The 16422-nt window shown below is 41.7% G+C and overlaps 1 protein-coding gene across 3 annotated transcripts in view; it reads right to left on the bottom strand.

The window, feature by feature from the left end:
- Positions 1-438: 438 nt before the first annotated feature.
- The window catches only part of eif2ak3 (eukaryotic translation initiation factor 2 alpha kinase 3), a 32701-nt gene continuing 16717 nt past the window's right edge, over positions 439-16422 (bottom strand). For 2 of the 3 annotated variants that reach the window (XM_031895291.1, XM_031895292.1), the window contains exons 5-18: positions 15467-15701; positions 14400-14562; positions 14143-14283; positions 13767-13889; positions 12002-12109; positions 10626-10849; positions 10323-10432; positions 8498-8620; positions 7658-7807; positions 6526-7297; positions 5055-5222; positions 4606-4707; positions 2895-2957; positions 439-2388 (exon numbers count right to left, since the gene is read on the bottom strand). In XM_031895291.1, coding sequence (XP_031751151.1) covers positions 2212-2388; positions 2895-2957; positions 4606-4707; positions 5055-5222; positions 6526-7297; positions 7658-7807; positions 8498-8620; positions 10323-10432; positions 10626-10849; positions 12002-12109; positions 13767-13889; positions 14143-14283; positions 14400-14562; positions 15467-15701 — 2659 coding nt within the window. In that variant the 3' untranslated portion in view covers positions 439-2211. The remainder of the gene's footprint in view (positions 2389-2894; positions 2958-4605; positions 4708-5054; positions 5223-6525; positions 7298-7657; positions 7808-8497; positions 8621-10322; positions 10433-10625; positions 10850-12001; positions 12110-13766; positions 13890-14142; positions 14284-14399; positions 14563-15466; positions 15702-16422) is intronic. The other variant, XM_031895293.1, reaches the window with a different exon arrangement.

The following is a 16422-nucleotide window of genomic DNA, read 5'->3' as shown; positions in this document are numbered from 1 at the left end:
CTCCTCCAGTTACATGGGAGTAGGAGAAACAATAGGTTAGCTGAAAGCAGTTCTAATGTGTAGCGCTGGCTGAAAGTGCCCCGAGAAATGGCCCCTATGCTGGGCATTATGGCAGACATACAGATATATGCAATATATAAAATAATCTACGACACTAACTGGCCAACTATCCAATGTATACAACACTTTGGTTATCCTAGCGCCACACCCGGTTGACTGTCGGAATGCATAGAAACTCAGGCTGAGTGTCCGCTGGACACATGGAGCAGATTTTGGCACACGTAAATATGCATTTTTCGAGCCAAAATCTGCATCTGTGTGTCTGGGTGCAACACACCATAATACAGATCGGAGCAGAGCCCACCTACCTGCACAAACACCCCCCAAGTCACTGAGCCGTTGAACTGTTTGAAATAAAACAAAAATAAACACAAGCAGAAAAATAAATAAAAACCGTTTATTAAATCATTCAGACTTGAAAAAAGTCAACATTATCGAATGCACTTAAATGTTCTCATTTTGTAACAAGTGTTCTGTACAGCAACAACCCCAAACGGATTGACTTTACATAAATAAAAGAGGGAGGGGGGAAACGGACGCACAACGGAAAAAAAAACAAACATATTTACACGAGACGCGCAGTTAAACGCAGAAACCCAATAACTGATTTCCAAGCCGGGGGAGACGTGGAAGTCGGCGTCAACGCAAAGTCGACAAGAGACACAGCAGCAACAGACACAGATACACAGTAAAAAGAATGAATGTGGTACGGGTTGGCGAAACAATCCTCCTGCGAATAAGCCCCCTGAGGGGGGGGGAACTACTACATGGGAGTATTTAAAGAGACAGTGACGAGGGCAGAACCGTCAGCCCCCTGCAGGCTTTCATGAGTGCATATATAGAGATATATCAAACATGGAGATGGTTGCAGTGAAAAACCGCAAAAAAAAACGGCCGCAGTCTTAGCGTAACTATCGCCATGGAGACACGGCATTAACTGCATTGGATAGGAAATACTAGATTTTTTACATTTGACTTACTGTTTAATTATATTGCTTTAATAGATTATTCTTGCACAATGGACATACAGACGGTATGCACCAGCTTCCCCTTGATTGTGCGGCCTTACCAGAGGCTCCAATGGAGGAATCGTTTCTTTCCAGGTCACATGATTAAACCGGAAGTGCAAATGACAAGCCTTTTGGAAATAAAACTTCATGGTCATTTCTTTGAAAAGGGTTCGGAAATGCGTGATCAGCAGCAAACTGTGCCATAAGCCAAGTCTTTCCTTAAACGACACGGAAACACCATAAACGTTTTTCCCTTCAGGATGGGTGCAATGCTGGGAAGGAGTGTTACATCACCAGATTCAAGATGGCGGCTACAGAGGATGATGTAAAAATGTAGCTCTTGGGAAGGGGATACGTGTAGGTCTATTAAATGGGGATCTTCTGGCTCTTTCTGATGCAAGTTCATTCACTTGGCTCAGATGGTGTTTATGTACCTTTCCCCCTTTAAGACCAATTGCAATTCTGAATACCAGAAGCCCGTCCCTAACAGAAAGCAGACAAAAAACTTATGACGGAATGAGCAGCTGTGCGACTGCATGGGAGATCCGAGAAGGTCGGCAGTAATGCTCATACCGTCTAGCCCTCCATCTGCAAGTAAAACTACAACTCCCAGCAGCTAAGCAGGAATGATATCTGGGAAATGACATCAGCGGTACATTTTTTCGCTTTTGCTCCCTTAAAACAAGATGGCGGGTAACGCTAAAACACCACAAAAAGTAAGAAATTCCTTTTGCTGACTTAAAACAATAAAACTGGATAGCTAGGACGTATCATGTGATCCTTGGCTCACAGATCGGACATTCAATTACAGTCAAAGCACGACGCTTTCCTTACTTACCATTGGCTCTAGAAAAATATTTGTTCTATTTACAAATTCAACATTTTTTCTTTCCTTTTGCTTTGTACTTCGAAGGCTTGTGCTTTCCATCAAGTAAAAATATAAATATAAAAAAGGCAAGGAGCCGTTGCTAGTCAGTCTCCTGGGGAAACGTAACCGGGCCAAAGTGCGCACTACGCTAAGCCAATCATATTGGACATACAGTGATGCAGCACTATTCCCGCCTCATGTTCGTCATACGGTTTGCAGGTGAAATGTCAGCCCACTGAAGAAGGAGGAGCTAGAACGAGGGACATGTTGCAGTCACTTGCTGGACTGCCTGAAAGTCTTTATGCCAGAAGCGCTTAAGGTGCGAGACCTCTGCCTGAGGGCCAGTTTCCCATGAAGGTCGATGCTGTCGAACAAAGGGTTCTCTATGATCTCTTCAGCCTCCGGCCTTTCGTTTGGGTTGTGAGAGATCATGTGCAGGACCATGTTTTGCTGCAAATAAAGACAAAGAAATAGACTATTAAACCCACAGTTAAAGCCCAATAAAACCCCAACAAAAACACTATTTTAAACTGAAAGTCTAGGACTGGAGTGCCAGCAATATATAGTGAATTATGTACCCACTTTAAGATATAAGGATATTATAAGTCCCCGAAGAGTTCCATGACCATATAAAAGCACAAGGCCGAAGGTCATGGAACTCCGAGGTGACTTCTATTATCCTTATCCTTATATTTTACAACTGGGGGTACATTATTATAATACATAAGTTTCAGTGAGTCATTGGCAGAAATTACATCACTATATAATTTACAGGATATTTATGGCCTGTTTATTATAAAGTTATAATAAAATTATATTATATATAATAGGGCCCACATTGTGCCTCATGTTATGCCTGGCTTTCTGAAAAATACATTCTGAACCACATAGGAGTGTATTTCTAAATTCATTTTGCAGATATCACCATTTGGTTAAAATAAATAATAGGAACCAACCTCTGTGGAATATCGCTCTGTAAACAGTTGTGGGAACTTCAAGTCACGCAATTCTGTTAATACCTTGCAAAAAAAGAAGGAAAAAGCGTTAACAGGGAGTTGCCAATTAGAAAAAAAGCAAGAAAATGGAAGGCTTGTTAAGTGGTTAGCAACACCTTTCTACGTATTAGGTGAAGACACACTGAGCTACTAGTAGCAGCTACTTTTCATGGCTACTAAACACCAGAAAATTCCCTCCCATAGACAATATGGAGAATTGCCTCTTCTAAAACACACAGACAGTTATCAGTAAATGATCAGCATTGTCTATTTCTGTAGCCGTGACAAGTAGCTGCTACAAGTAGCTCTGTGCATCTTCACCCTTACTATCTGCCGCCCATGCATGGGGAGAGGCTAAAGGAAATCCCTTCTGAATCGGATAAGCCCCACTGAGTGAGTAGCAGAGCATCACAATACAATAGTTCTGCAATGCATCTTTTATAATGGTTCCTTTCAGCTGTCTGTGCTTTTACATTGCCCTTTTTGAGCAGTTCAATAATCCAATAGTAAGAGTAACAGAGTCAGCGTTATGCACAGCTCTTAATTTGCTTGGGTGAAACTGCTGCAAAATACGGCTCCAGCAAAAAACATCATATTATGAAGACTAAAGACTCATAACGGAAAAAGAAATCTAATAATGAAATAAAAACATCCATGTAGGCACTGTAAAAACCATCATCTTTCTTCTTTCCTATAGGTATAGGTTGGTTTAGCAGTAATCTTAGGCCCTCTAGTGGAAAGAAGCGTGTATTGCACATTGTTTTAACTTTATTGAGAACTATACCCCCAGAATGAATACTTCAACAAGTAAAAAACTAAAAAAAAAAAAGTAGAAAGACAGAACTCTGTCCATTCATTGGCTGATGGGGCATAGCATGTATGTGTGCCTTGGCTTGTTTGTGTGCACTGTGAATCCTATGATCCCAGGGGGTGGCCCTTAATTCTTAAAATGCCAATTTTCTATTTAGGATTACCCAATGGCACATACTACTAAAATAGTATATTTTTATCAAAATGGTTTATTTAGATGAAGCAGGGTTTCACATATGAGCTGTTTATGCAATATATTTATTACCCCAAACAATGTGGGTCAGTTTTCCTTTAAAGTGAAACTTACATCCCCAAAAAAATGATTTTATTTATTAACAGAAGAAAATATTGGGTAATGTTTATTGGTCAATTAAAAGTAGCTTAGGCCAAATTCAGTGAAAGCACAGATACATACATACATACATGCACACAATTAGACCGAGTACTAATTGTACTAAATGAAATAACTTTGCTATATCAGTGGTTAGTATTGATATTTCCTGTGTACATGCACTATACTATACTATACCTTAGTATACTATACTATAATGAAAGTGGCCCAAGCATTGCACATTACACTTACTGGTTCTCCATCCTATTACTAAAACACACCATGCTTAAAGGGCACCTATCACTATGAAATTGCTATTAAAAAAACCCTATTGTTTCCCCCAGAGTGTTGACGATTAGCCCAGCAATTTCAGGGTGATAGGTGCCTTTTAAAGGTTCTTCCCAACAGAGCACAGATGGAAGCTGATAAAATGATATAAAATCTCCTCCTCGGTAATCCACTATGGCAATGGTCTGGGTATTCTACCAAGTCCAAACCCAATGATAACTCCATGATAAGCCATGTACTTACTCTGACCCGCTCCATCTGTGTGCTAAATGGGTATAAAAGCTCAAACAAGATCAGCCCCAGGGAGAAGATATCCACTTTGTGGGAATAGCTTTGCCCAAAGATCTAGGAAACAAAAAACAGGTATCAATAAGGCAGCGCTTTTTTCTGAAACTCACACTAGTGAGCACAATAATAAACAGGGTGCAGTATGAATGAGAACAGATACAGCAGGTGTAAGTAAGGATACTAAGGGGCTAAGGATAGGTGCTGGAGAAGGGCAGCCTAGGGGACATAAGTGGGAAATAAGTGCTAAGTTGCACCGGTGCAATGGCCCATAGCAACCAATCACAGATTATGTTTGCTGATCCATTGCCACTAGTAACTAGACTGGGGCACTTTTGCAGGGGAACGAACAAATAAGGCTGAAGGGTAAGAGCTGGGTTCACATACTGTAAGATCAGTTTCTTTACCTGCTCGGGGCTCATATACAGTTTTGTTCCCACTTGGCCTGTATGACGGGCATATGCTGGCATTGGTGTTAGAACGGCTTCTTCATCTTCTTCTTGGTCCATTGCAGTAACCAGCCCAAAGTCTCCCACTTTAACTACATCATCTAGTGTAAAAAATATATTGGAAGGCTGGAGAGGGGAGGAACAAAAAGTAGAATATGTTATATATTGCACCATTAACTGACTGGCGTATTGAGTGCAGGAAATATGCCAAACATAAGGCGGCTGTATCTTACACAGGCCTTAGTTATAAATGATAGGTGTGAGGGTAAGTCCCATCATTGATTCAATAGGTAATGAATTGCAGGTCCCAGAATCCTTAACTTCAACATGAAAAAAAAAAATTGAGGGAGGGGTTGCATAAGAGCCAGTATGAACGAGAGAGGGGGTAAAGGGGTCATCCACATTAACATTTAGGGGTATATTTATCATGCTGTGTAGAAAGTGAAGTAAAACATTACTGGGGATGTGGCTCATAGCAGCCAATCAGATGCTTTGCTTTGGTTCTCGAACTGTTGAAATCTAATTGCTGATTGGTTGCCCTGGGCAACCTCACCGGTAGTGCTTTACTCCACTTTCTACACAGCATGATAAATATTTCCCATAGTGGGATGCAGACAGTGACACTGACCAGTTCCAATCAGTACAGACCCCCTTTTTGTATTTGTTCAGTGGTTTCAATGACAGTCTAGAATATGAACTGAAAGATCAGTAGAAATAAATCGGTCTTTGTCTGCCAGGGATCAGTGAGCCCTATTTGAGAGCGAGACAGAGGCTGCTTAGGAAGGCAAATTATAAAACTATTAAAAAAAAATTTAAAAAGTTGCTAAGAACAGGAAAATCTATAACACAGGGCAGATTTACCAAAACGCCATAAATTCTATTTTTATTTTTTAAATTTAACTAAGAGTTGTGTCTCTTTCAAGCTATCGAATGCTTTGTAAGGCTAAAATTTTATTGTTAATGTCATTTTTTTATTACTTATCTTGTTTTCTTTTAAAACCCCTCTTCTATTCATATAATTATTCAACCATTGCCTGGTTGCTAGGGTAATTTGGATCCTAGCAATCCGATAGCTGCTGAAATTCCAAACTGGAGAGCAGCTGAACAAAAATCTAAAATATTTTTTTTTAAAAACCACAAATAAAAAATTAAGACCAACTGCAAATTGCCTTAGAATATGACTATTACCACACCATACTAAACGTTAAAGGCAAACAACCCCTTTAATGCAACCAATGAAGGGCTGGTAATTCCCCTTGATAATGAGTGCGACTGTCCTCTTTTATAAGTGCTCTTTAATGCAAAATAAATCAGATGCTTGTAACTGCAAAATGAAAACAAACATGAAAGCAGAGCCTTGGGCTTACTGGCTGGACAAGGCAAGGCGCAAAGCACCAATTCTAAATAACAAACCCTTATATGTACAAACCTTGAGATCTCTGTGCATAAGCCCCTTGCTGTGTAAAAACTGAACGGCCTCTGCAATCTGCAAGAACACATGAAGGCTCTCAGTCTGCGGCCGCTCCTCAAGGGTGCACCGTGCGCTCATCCAGTCTTTAAGGTTCTCTTTGCGGCACAGCTGCATCTGGATGTAGAGGTACACTTTGGGCGAGGTGGGCTTTATACTTTCAGCAGTGTTTTTGGATAGGTCCAGGCATAAGGATTTGGGCCTGGGAGGTGATTCGGATAAAGTGCTTATGGAGGTGGGTTTGCTTTCATTAGAGTCTTTGGTTCCGCTCTCTCGTTCTGAAAACTCACTATTCATGACAAGGACGGAAACCTCGGCCTTGTCCACGTGGTTGGAAGAGTTGTCGCAACCGGAATCCTCAAAAACAATAGAAGATGATGTTCTTTCATGTACCCCTATGTCTGCCGCCGTACGGGGGCAATGTTCATACCAGATTCCATGGTTGTCATCATCATCTGAGCTGTGGTCTAACTCACAGTCTGACAGGCAGCTGTCCTGCAGGTTTACTAGAGCGTCTGAAGACTCGTTCAAAGTGTGTGAGGCTCTGGACTGCCTGCGAGAGGACGCCTGCTCACCAATTCCTGGCACAGCAACAAATGCTGCAGAAAGGGAGCTGTAGCTCTCCGATGGGGTGATTACTTCTACTTGCTCTTTCATAGAGTACGGATCAACGCTCCGGACCTTCACTGACAGACCATCCAGAGGGGTGGGAGAGCTTAGTGGCCAATCGGTGCTGAAAGAAAATACAAAAGAAGCAATACTTAAAGGAGGTAGGTGATTTTTGATAGCCCCCTACTGTACATGTGCACAGGGTTGGACTGAAGCATTAGGGGCCCACCACCCCAGTCGCAAACCTCCCACCCCACCGCCTGTTGCATCACTCTTATTTACGCCCACAATCGTGCGGAGCACCTGGGTCACAGAGCAAGTGGGGAGCAGGACTGGGTCAGCAGGGCCCACTGTTTTTTTTTTTTTTTTTTGCCACCCCAGTCTGACCCTGCCTGTGCAACTTTCGGCTATCAGCTTGTAACATAGAATTCTGTGCATTTTTCACTGCACATCTCACCAATTTGCTGGAGCTTTTATTTATTACCTTCCATCTTTTAACAAGAGTTCATCCATCTTTTCCTGCCACAATTCTGGGGGTGCTTCCAGCCATGCGTTGAAGTATCGCACGATGCCGGGGTGCTCCAGTTTAGCCAATGCCTTTACCTCACGCATCACCTTCTCTCGAGCAAGTTCCCTGAAAATACAAGTGTTCTGTTATTGAATATACATGTTAAATGATGCGTTCTAAAGGGACTTATGCACCCCCTATTATAAATAACGATATAATAAAAATCACTTTTTTTACCATATAAATAGCTCAAGGATGAAGGTTGAGGGCTTATTGAACTGCAAAATTACTTCTAAAATGCTGGAATTTTACAACAGGGGGTACATCCTTTGCTATAATACAGAAGTCATGTGACTATTTACTGTATGCAGGGAACATCCCTTCACTGTGTATTTGCATCTATACATTTCTATACATTAACCAAAACTCTAAATACTGAATCCAGTACAAAAGTACCCCCAGACGGTGCAGCTTTGTAGATATCCACTAAATGCAAATATAGCAGCTTCCACTAATTTATCCACCATAAATAGGGAGATGATGGATGCTTTGTGCACACAATTAGCTACTCCTTCATATCAAACTCCATGTTCTCAGAAATGAAACACTGAGCACCATCAATGTGAACGATGGACGAATGTAAATTAGTGTAGTAGCACTTTTGGTGGATATTTTAAATATTTTGTCTAAAAGTTATTGGAAATGGAATGGAACACACAAAAGGCAGTTAAGTGTCCCTTTACTGGACCCTATTAAAAAAATGAAGAACACAAAAATAAATAAAAAACAACTACATAACACACAAGGGCCATTTACCTATTGGGAAGGCGGATTCTCTTGATTGCGTAGTTACAGTCATCGACTTTGTTCCTGGCTTCAAATACTACTCCAAACCCTCCGCGGCCAAGGCACTGAATGGGCTCAAAATCTGTAAGGTACCTGATTATAATGGGATAGAAAAAGAAACCTGTTAACAGAAGGCATTCTGAAGAGATTCCTATAGGTAACTTTCATTGCATTTGACCAGGCAAAATGTTCCTTGTTCCTTCTCTTACCAGCTGAAAGGAGAAGGAAAGTCATTTTGGCATTTTACTGCCAATAGATTTGTCACATTAGTGCCACCAATAACAATATATTTAATTTGCAGAAACCATTAACATACATGAGTAACAGTTTTAGAAGCTTTCTCCCATTGATTAAGATTGCAGCTGCCATTTTAGGTAGCTTCCTGCCTGCAGTCTAGCCATTATAGCTCAGATCACACATTCCTAAGGGAGGGGGGAGGGAGTTCTAAGCATTCTGGTAGGAGGGTGGAGCAGGAGATGGGAGAGAACTGTGCAGATGCTGGCCATGGGAATTAAGGATGTTTCTGAGAGAGGAATTTAGACACTGGAACATCAGGTTTACAAAACAAGACACAAGAAATCCTGTGTTTCTTTTGATAAAGGACTCTGTGCAGCATTACTGTAAGTGCTTACAGCTGTATTTACATAGACCTTTCTTATAAAGCTTATTTAGTTTTTACCTTTCCTTCTCCTTTAATATTACTGAGCCTATAAAGTTCTACGCCGGATTTCCAGTAATATACAGTGGGTACAAATAACATTCATGTGTTTTATAAAGTGCCAACCCACTCCACTGTGCTTTACACTTCAAACATACAGATTACATACACACAATCTAAGGGCTCTGGCACACGGGGGAGATTAGTCGCCCGCGATTAACTCCCTGTTCGCGGGCGACTAATCTCCCCGAGTTGCCTACCCCTGCCATCCCACCGGCGAACATGTAAGTCGCCGGCGGGATGGCAGACGCGGCGGGGCAATTTCCGGAAATCGCCGAAAAAGACTTGCGAGTCTTTTTCGGCGATTTAAGCGAAATCGCGCCGCCGCGTCTGCCATCCCGCCGGCGACTTACATGTTCGCCGGTGGGATGGCAGGGGTAGGCAACTCGGGGAGATTAGTCGCCCGCGAACAGGGAGTTTTGCCGCGGGCGACTAATCTCCCCGTGTGCCAGAGCCCTAAGAGTCAGGACTGAGAACTTGCCCCAGGGTAGCAAACAAGATTAAAAACAAAATAAAATCAGGCATCTAAGGTGAGCTCAGCTAACACTGCAATGTGTCATGACCAAACATAAGGAGATAATGTGGCGGTTGTGTTAAGCTTCACACATCTAGGGAAAACCCTTCTGGACAAGGAGTTCTATCTTTGTGGCTCACCAGCATTTGGAATTAACTCTACTTTATGCTTTCTCTTGTTGTATCAGTTTGAAAATGAGCCCTTACTAAGCAGTGATGGATTGTGCTACCAAGGGCCCACCAGAGAACCAGAAATCCAGGGACCCAATTTCATAACCAATAAATACTAGATATTATTGGTGTCCTATAGGCACATGATTGAAAGGAAGAATTGATGGGAATTACCCTAGGCTGCGGCCTATTTAGGGCTTGGCCAGTTTAAAAAACTTCTGGTTTTCTGGCAAGCCAGTCCAACCCAGTTACCAAGGATCGATGAAGCAGACTTCACTTTATCAAAGATCAACAGATCTTTAAAAATCTGTTACAGGCTAGCATTTTAATCACAATAAGGAGGACAGTTATTTGCTACAGAGTTACATGCAGGCATAAAGAGTGCACCCATACCGTGACACGTAGCCAAAAGTCTGGTAGTCACTAAAGTTGTCTTTCAGATCTCCATTTATAGCGTCATATTTACTGTCAGTTTGACACTGCGTCTCAGACTCTTTCCTCTTCTGATTGAAAAAAAGAAATAAGAAGAACATTTTAGCTGCAATTAAATGTAACTAACAAGAATCTGTACAAGGAAGTCAGTAATAGCTACACTCAGGATTATGAAGCATTGAGGTCACATTGCACATGTGTTTTTCATAAGTAACGCCCCCCCTTTGTTGCTTTATTACCCTATAAATAAGTGCTATTACGTACCCTGGCATTGGTTAGATTTGGCTGGAACAGCTTGCGCACAATATAGGTGGTTGCAGTGATACAGAACAGGATTGTGCCCACAATCTCCTTCCACCAGTGCAGGAGGAGAACCGGATCCTTCTTCCGAATGTTCTTGTAGTTTGGATTCTCCAAGATGCCAACGGTGATCTGAGTGCCTCGCTTGTTGCGCTCTCTCTTGTAGTAGGGCAAATAATAACCGTTATCTGAAACACAAGTTGGACAATATTATTTACATATATACGCAAATTTACCACAAAAAGGTAAGGTTAACTGCATGTATTCTTTGTTCAGCATGCAAATGAGGCGAAATTGAATATTTTGCAACATTTGTTGCGCACAGCAAGGTTGGAAGGTAGAAAAATGTAGGAATTTAAATAAATGTTAGAATAATGAAGTGAACAGGGTGAGTGGAGTACATGCTAACCCAATGGCTCTCAACCCTCTAAGGTTAGCTAGGTGTACAGCTCGGATCAAATCTTTGCAAGCATTTTTTTTCTCAAATCAGGTGCAGAAATCATTTGTGGAAGGGGATGGGGGGGGGTGTAATCAGATCGTCACTCAAGAGTTTAAGAAATACTGACATGGGAAAACATGCTTTTTATCAAAACCCATCAGTTAATAGAGCTTCTTCAGCAATATCCTGCACTGTAATCTGTTTTTCCCATGGGGCTAGCCATATTCTTCATTTCCCAGGGTGCCACAGTCATGTGACCTGTGCTCTGATAAACTTCAGTCACACTTTACTGCTGTGCTGCAAGATGGACTAATATCCCCCCCTCCCAGCAGCCGATCAGCAGAACAATGGGAAGGGAGCAAGATAGCAGCTCCCAGTAGGTATCAGAATAGCACTCAATAGTAAGAAATCAAAGTCCGGCTTGGGACTCCTGCAGTTACATGGGGGTAGGAGAAACAATAGGTTAGCTGAAAGCAGTTCTAATGTGTAGTGCTGGCTCCTTCTGAAAGCTCAGACATTAAACAGCCAAGGTTCCAACTTGGTGAGAAGCGGTCAAGTTTCCAGGCAATATTGGCATGTGTATGGTCTGTTTAACCCTGCCGACATCATGGGGATAGAGGTAGGGATAGTAGGGGCAGACATTTATAACAGAAGCTGTTTGGCTCATATTGCAGGCGCAAGTTATCCCAATAATCTGATCACATCTGTAGGTATCTTGCTACTTTTAGAAAGCTGAGAGCTGTGTCAATGTTCTGCCCATTAATGTTGTGCCCAGCACAGGAACACACAGAACCATGTTTTCTGCAACAACAACGTGGAAGGAGTCAGCACAAAGATGGCGGCTTAGTGGTTAGTGACAGTGGGAAGGTGTTATATGAAAGGGCTGCACACAAGCTTGTACCAGTCGTTAGTGCTGGAGTATGGACAGATTGCCCAGCTGAGATCACAGGCACTACTATCTGTCTCGGAGTTCTTTGCTGTATGAGTCTTGGGTTTCCTTCAAGTTTTGCTAGAAATAAGGCAAATATTTTATTGAAGAGCAGTAGTCCCTTTAGCTGCTGTCAGTAAAGCATATAAACAAAAACCACAAAAAAAAAAAAATACATTTTGGAAAGTTGAAGGTAATACACAAACTAGGGCAGAGTTTTGGAGACCTAAGAAAAATAAAACTGGAAAAGTTCAGCAAAAAGCAACCAAAGTAAAGGAGCAGATGAGCCAACTTACAAGGAAAAGTTTGAAACTGTAGCTGTTCTCCTTTAATTAGTAGCACCTTATGGGGATATGGTCATTTATAGTTCAGTACAAAAACGTGCCTTATGGGCTGTTCCACTGGATACTTATGGGGATATGGTCATTTATAGAAGGTCAGTACAAGAACGTGCCATATAGGCTGTTCCACTGGATACTTACGGGGATATGGTTATTTATAGAAGGTCAGTACAAAAATGTGCCTTATGGGCTGTTCCACTGGATACTTATGGGGATATGGTCATTTATAGAAGGTTGGTATTGGGGGCAAGTTTTGGAAGCCCAGATACAAAGTTTTACCCAAGCAGAGCCCCCTGCAGGCTAGCAGTCACATGGGGCTACCAAATAGCCAATTACAGCCCTTACTTGGCTTCTCCAAAGAACTATTCTCATGCTTGTGTGGCTCATCAACACTTTTTACATCTGAGTGTGGCTCAGGAGTAAAAAACATTGGGGATTTCTGGATTAGGGAATGCCCAACCTAGAGTGGCATTTCATTAGCTGAGTTCACTGAAACGCTTTCAATTAAGAGATTACCTTGCTATGTTACTAATAAGAGCTAAGTAACTATGTTTGAATACACGATTTCAATAAAATTGTCCGGTTTAAAAAGTGCTGCATCAGTTATGGGCAAGAGTGTGTTCAAATGAGACAGATGCCAGTGCTACTTTCTGAAAGGGCATCATTCATATATGGGGGAACCATTAGGAAACAGATTAGTAGTCATGCAAGAGGGGAGGTAAGGGTCATGCCACGCAACCAAGAGATTCAAAACACAAGCAAAAGATATTATTAATGTCACAAAATGACATGGCATGCCACTAAAGAAGAGGGAGGCACCCCCTAATAACATTCTTCATTTGCCCAGGAATGACAGTTACCTCAAACTGTTAGCCACACCAAAGGGAGAACAGAATGAGTCCATTCCCACAAGATGTGTATGCGCAGAACCTATACAGGCCCAACAGATTTAAAAAATTTCCAACATGTAGCATACCATAAAGGCATATTTATCTGAAGACAGAAAAACAAAATTTCACTGGCACAAGCTTGTATTTATAGGGGAAATACAAGAAAATCAGCTGCAAATATATCTGGCTAAACCAATGCAATACTAAATAGATATATAGCATTAACTTATACTGGTGCTGACTGACAACAGAACTACCTGCAAAAGGACTTTACCAGTTTCCCATGGACATTTGTTTGCCCAAAAGTGGACTAGTGATGTACAGTTGTACAAGACACCTTAATAATACAGCTGCCCTAAGAGCGCTGCTGACTCTTTGGTTGCCAATGTGTACTCTGCCTAGCAACTGTTGTGTTATTACAACCTAACAATGCAGCATACACCTAAATAAGACTCTCAATATGAAAGACATTTCTCTAAAGGGAAAATAAAAAACTTTTAAGCTTACCATATGGATATTGCAGAACGGAAAGTGCGCCATTGCTGTATTCTTCATGAGAAAATTTATCATTGCTCAGGCACTTATCAAATTCGTCTGAGCCAACCAGCACAGGGGTACGAGAGGGAGAGTCTGAAATGAATAATGGGGCATCAGTGAAGTTATAGAAAGTATCGGCCTTTTCAGAAACAGGAGCAATATTTTTATAAATGCCAAATATGTAATCCCCAATATTATAAAGTCTATAGATTATATATAGGTTATCAGTATCACTTCCTTCTTCCCAACTTCTCAAAGCAGAATTCTATACTGGCATCTCAATAAATGCAATGAAATAGGAAGGGTGGGGAGACCCATTCCAGTACGGAAAGGAAGTGGCACTTACGAATTAAAGGTTTCCACTTAATCCTGGGTAAAGATATAATGGCATTGTCCTTAGTCCTAGTATCCAATGCAGTTGGATTTACAGGAAACTTCTCAGAAATTCTAACAGATGACTGGAGATAAAGCTGTCCACGGAACATCCCTAAACAGAATAAAAATAATTAAAAAAGAAAAAAAAGTTATGAAGAAATAATTGTAAATGCACTGGGTACTGTTCCTTTAAGGATTTAAGAGTATGATGCAATGCCAAGTACCTACCTAAGTAGAAGCTGGACTCCGTGGCACCTCTTGCTGCCTCTACAAGATCTTCTTCATCCTCAAAGATTTCATCATCTGACGTATAGCTTGTATCGTCGAAAAGGCTAATAGGAACAACCTTTCCATTTCGAACGAGCCAGGCTGAGGCGATTGGAGTGCAGAACTGGAAAGGATGGATCAGATTTATCAGAATTGAGAAAAGACAAGTGTAAACAGAGTCCGAGATGAAATGTACACTGCAAGGGGAAAAAATACCTACAATAAAGATCTACAAGCTGCATAGAGATGTAGCATCCGTTACAGCCCTCTATGAAAGGGCCAGTAACAGCAAGTAGTGAAAATGGTTTGTTTACGTTTAGAAGATCTGTTTGTCCACAAAAAGGACATTCAAAGTAGAAATAGACTTTTATACGATAAGGGTTTCATTCTGCAGCCATTAGGGCTCTGGCACACGGGGAGATTAGTTGCCCGCATTACATTTTCGCCGGTGGGATGGCATTTCGGGGAGATTAGTCGCCCGCGAACAGGGAGATTTGTCGCGGGCGACTAATCTCCCCGCGTGCCAGAGCCCTTACTGAACATCTGACCTCTTTTTATACATGGGGTCATTTTATTTTTATCTTATCTAAAGCATATGCTCTTTCCTATTACAATGGAGTGCTTGAAATTGGCATAAATCTCCAAATGTACAGGTTTCAAAAGGCCTGCTAAAAGGACCATGGGTTCCCAGAGTGGCCAAAAGCTAATTCTCCCTTTCTTACACTGCTCATAGAAAATAATTTAGTGTAAAAAGTCTTAAACCGGCTCTCTACAGACCCAAGCTTTGCCCATACATTTAAATGTGTGAATAGAGAAGCCAAGGAGCAGGTAGCACAGATTCCAGCTTTGTACTTGGGCAAAAAGGACAGACAGACTGCATTTTCATTGGATTTGTGGAGTTTAATTAGAGATGGTCCCAGTCGCACATCAGGCATTACTGTGTCCGACCAGGCGAAACTGAAAATATCTCTGTTGAAAGTTTTAAGGTGAGCAAATTCATAGACAAAAAAAAAAAAAAGTTTTTATACCTGGTGTTCCCACTCTAAATGGCCCAGCTTTCTGTTGAAAGCCATAACCTTCCAGTCAGCTACAGAAACCTTGATGGCCAAATCATTGGTTCCAACTTCTTGGTCATCTCCATCAGAAATAATCCTAGACTCGTCTGTGCTATAACTTGGCTCAAGCTGTCCTTCAATAAACCCCACTCCAGGCTCAATGTCCGGGATATATCTCAGCTCAAAATGTCCAACGCTGAAGTTCCACCTTAACAGAGATAAACAAAACAAATAGGGTTATTTATACTTAGAGGCAAGAGGCCCCGTAGAGCTTGCAATCCAACACTTATCTCTTAATCTTTAATGTAACTGTACTTTGTGTTTTATTAATGTATTATCCTGCTGTTCAGTGCAGCATACATAAGTAGCACTATATAATATTACTTTTACTATGTATTTATAAAGTGGCAATATATTCCACAACCTGGGTCGGACTGGTGGGTGCACCGCACCCCCCTAGGTGCCCCCAGCCAGCTGTGTACCCCGATGCATTCCGTCCCCCCGCCACACCCCCCTAACCCCCTGCAGGGGGCCCCCTCCCGATGTCCTCCCCTGAGCGCACATAAGCGAAACGCATCAGGGGAGGACACCTGGGGCCAGGGAGCGGCAACAGACATCGGGTCTGGGCTGCCGGGGCCCACCAGGTTTTTTCCCCGGCGGCCCAGTCTGACCCTGTCCACAGCGCTGTACAATAAGTGGGTCTATACATTGGACATACAGAATTACATACAAAAGCAACCAGTAACTGATACAAGAGGTGAAGAGGGCCCTGTCCAAAAGAGCTTACAATTTATAAATACAAACATTTCCCAACTCCTTGCTATACAAGTGTGAAATTCACAACGTTAAATATGTTTCTAAAGCAAAAAGCTAAAGTAAAAAAAAAAAAAAAATAAGAAATTGAGACAGGTCAAATAGTGATTTTACGT

The sequence above is a fragment of the Xenopus tropicalis genome, chromosome 1 (genome assembly GCF_000004195.4).
Source record: "Xenopus tropicalis strain Nigerian chromosome 1, UCB_Xtro_10.0, whole genome shotgun sequence".
Classification (NCBI taxonomy): domain Eukaryota; kingdom Metazoa; phylum Chordata; class Amphibia; order Anura; family Pipidae; genus Xenopus; species Xenopus tropicalis.
Note: the sequence above shows the minus strand (reverse complement) of the source record. Positions and strands in the feature narration are given on the sequence as shown.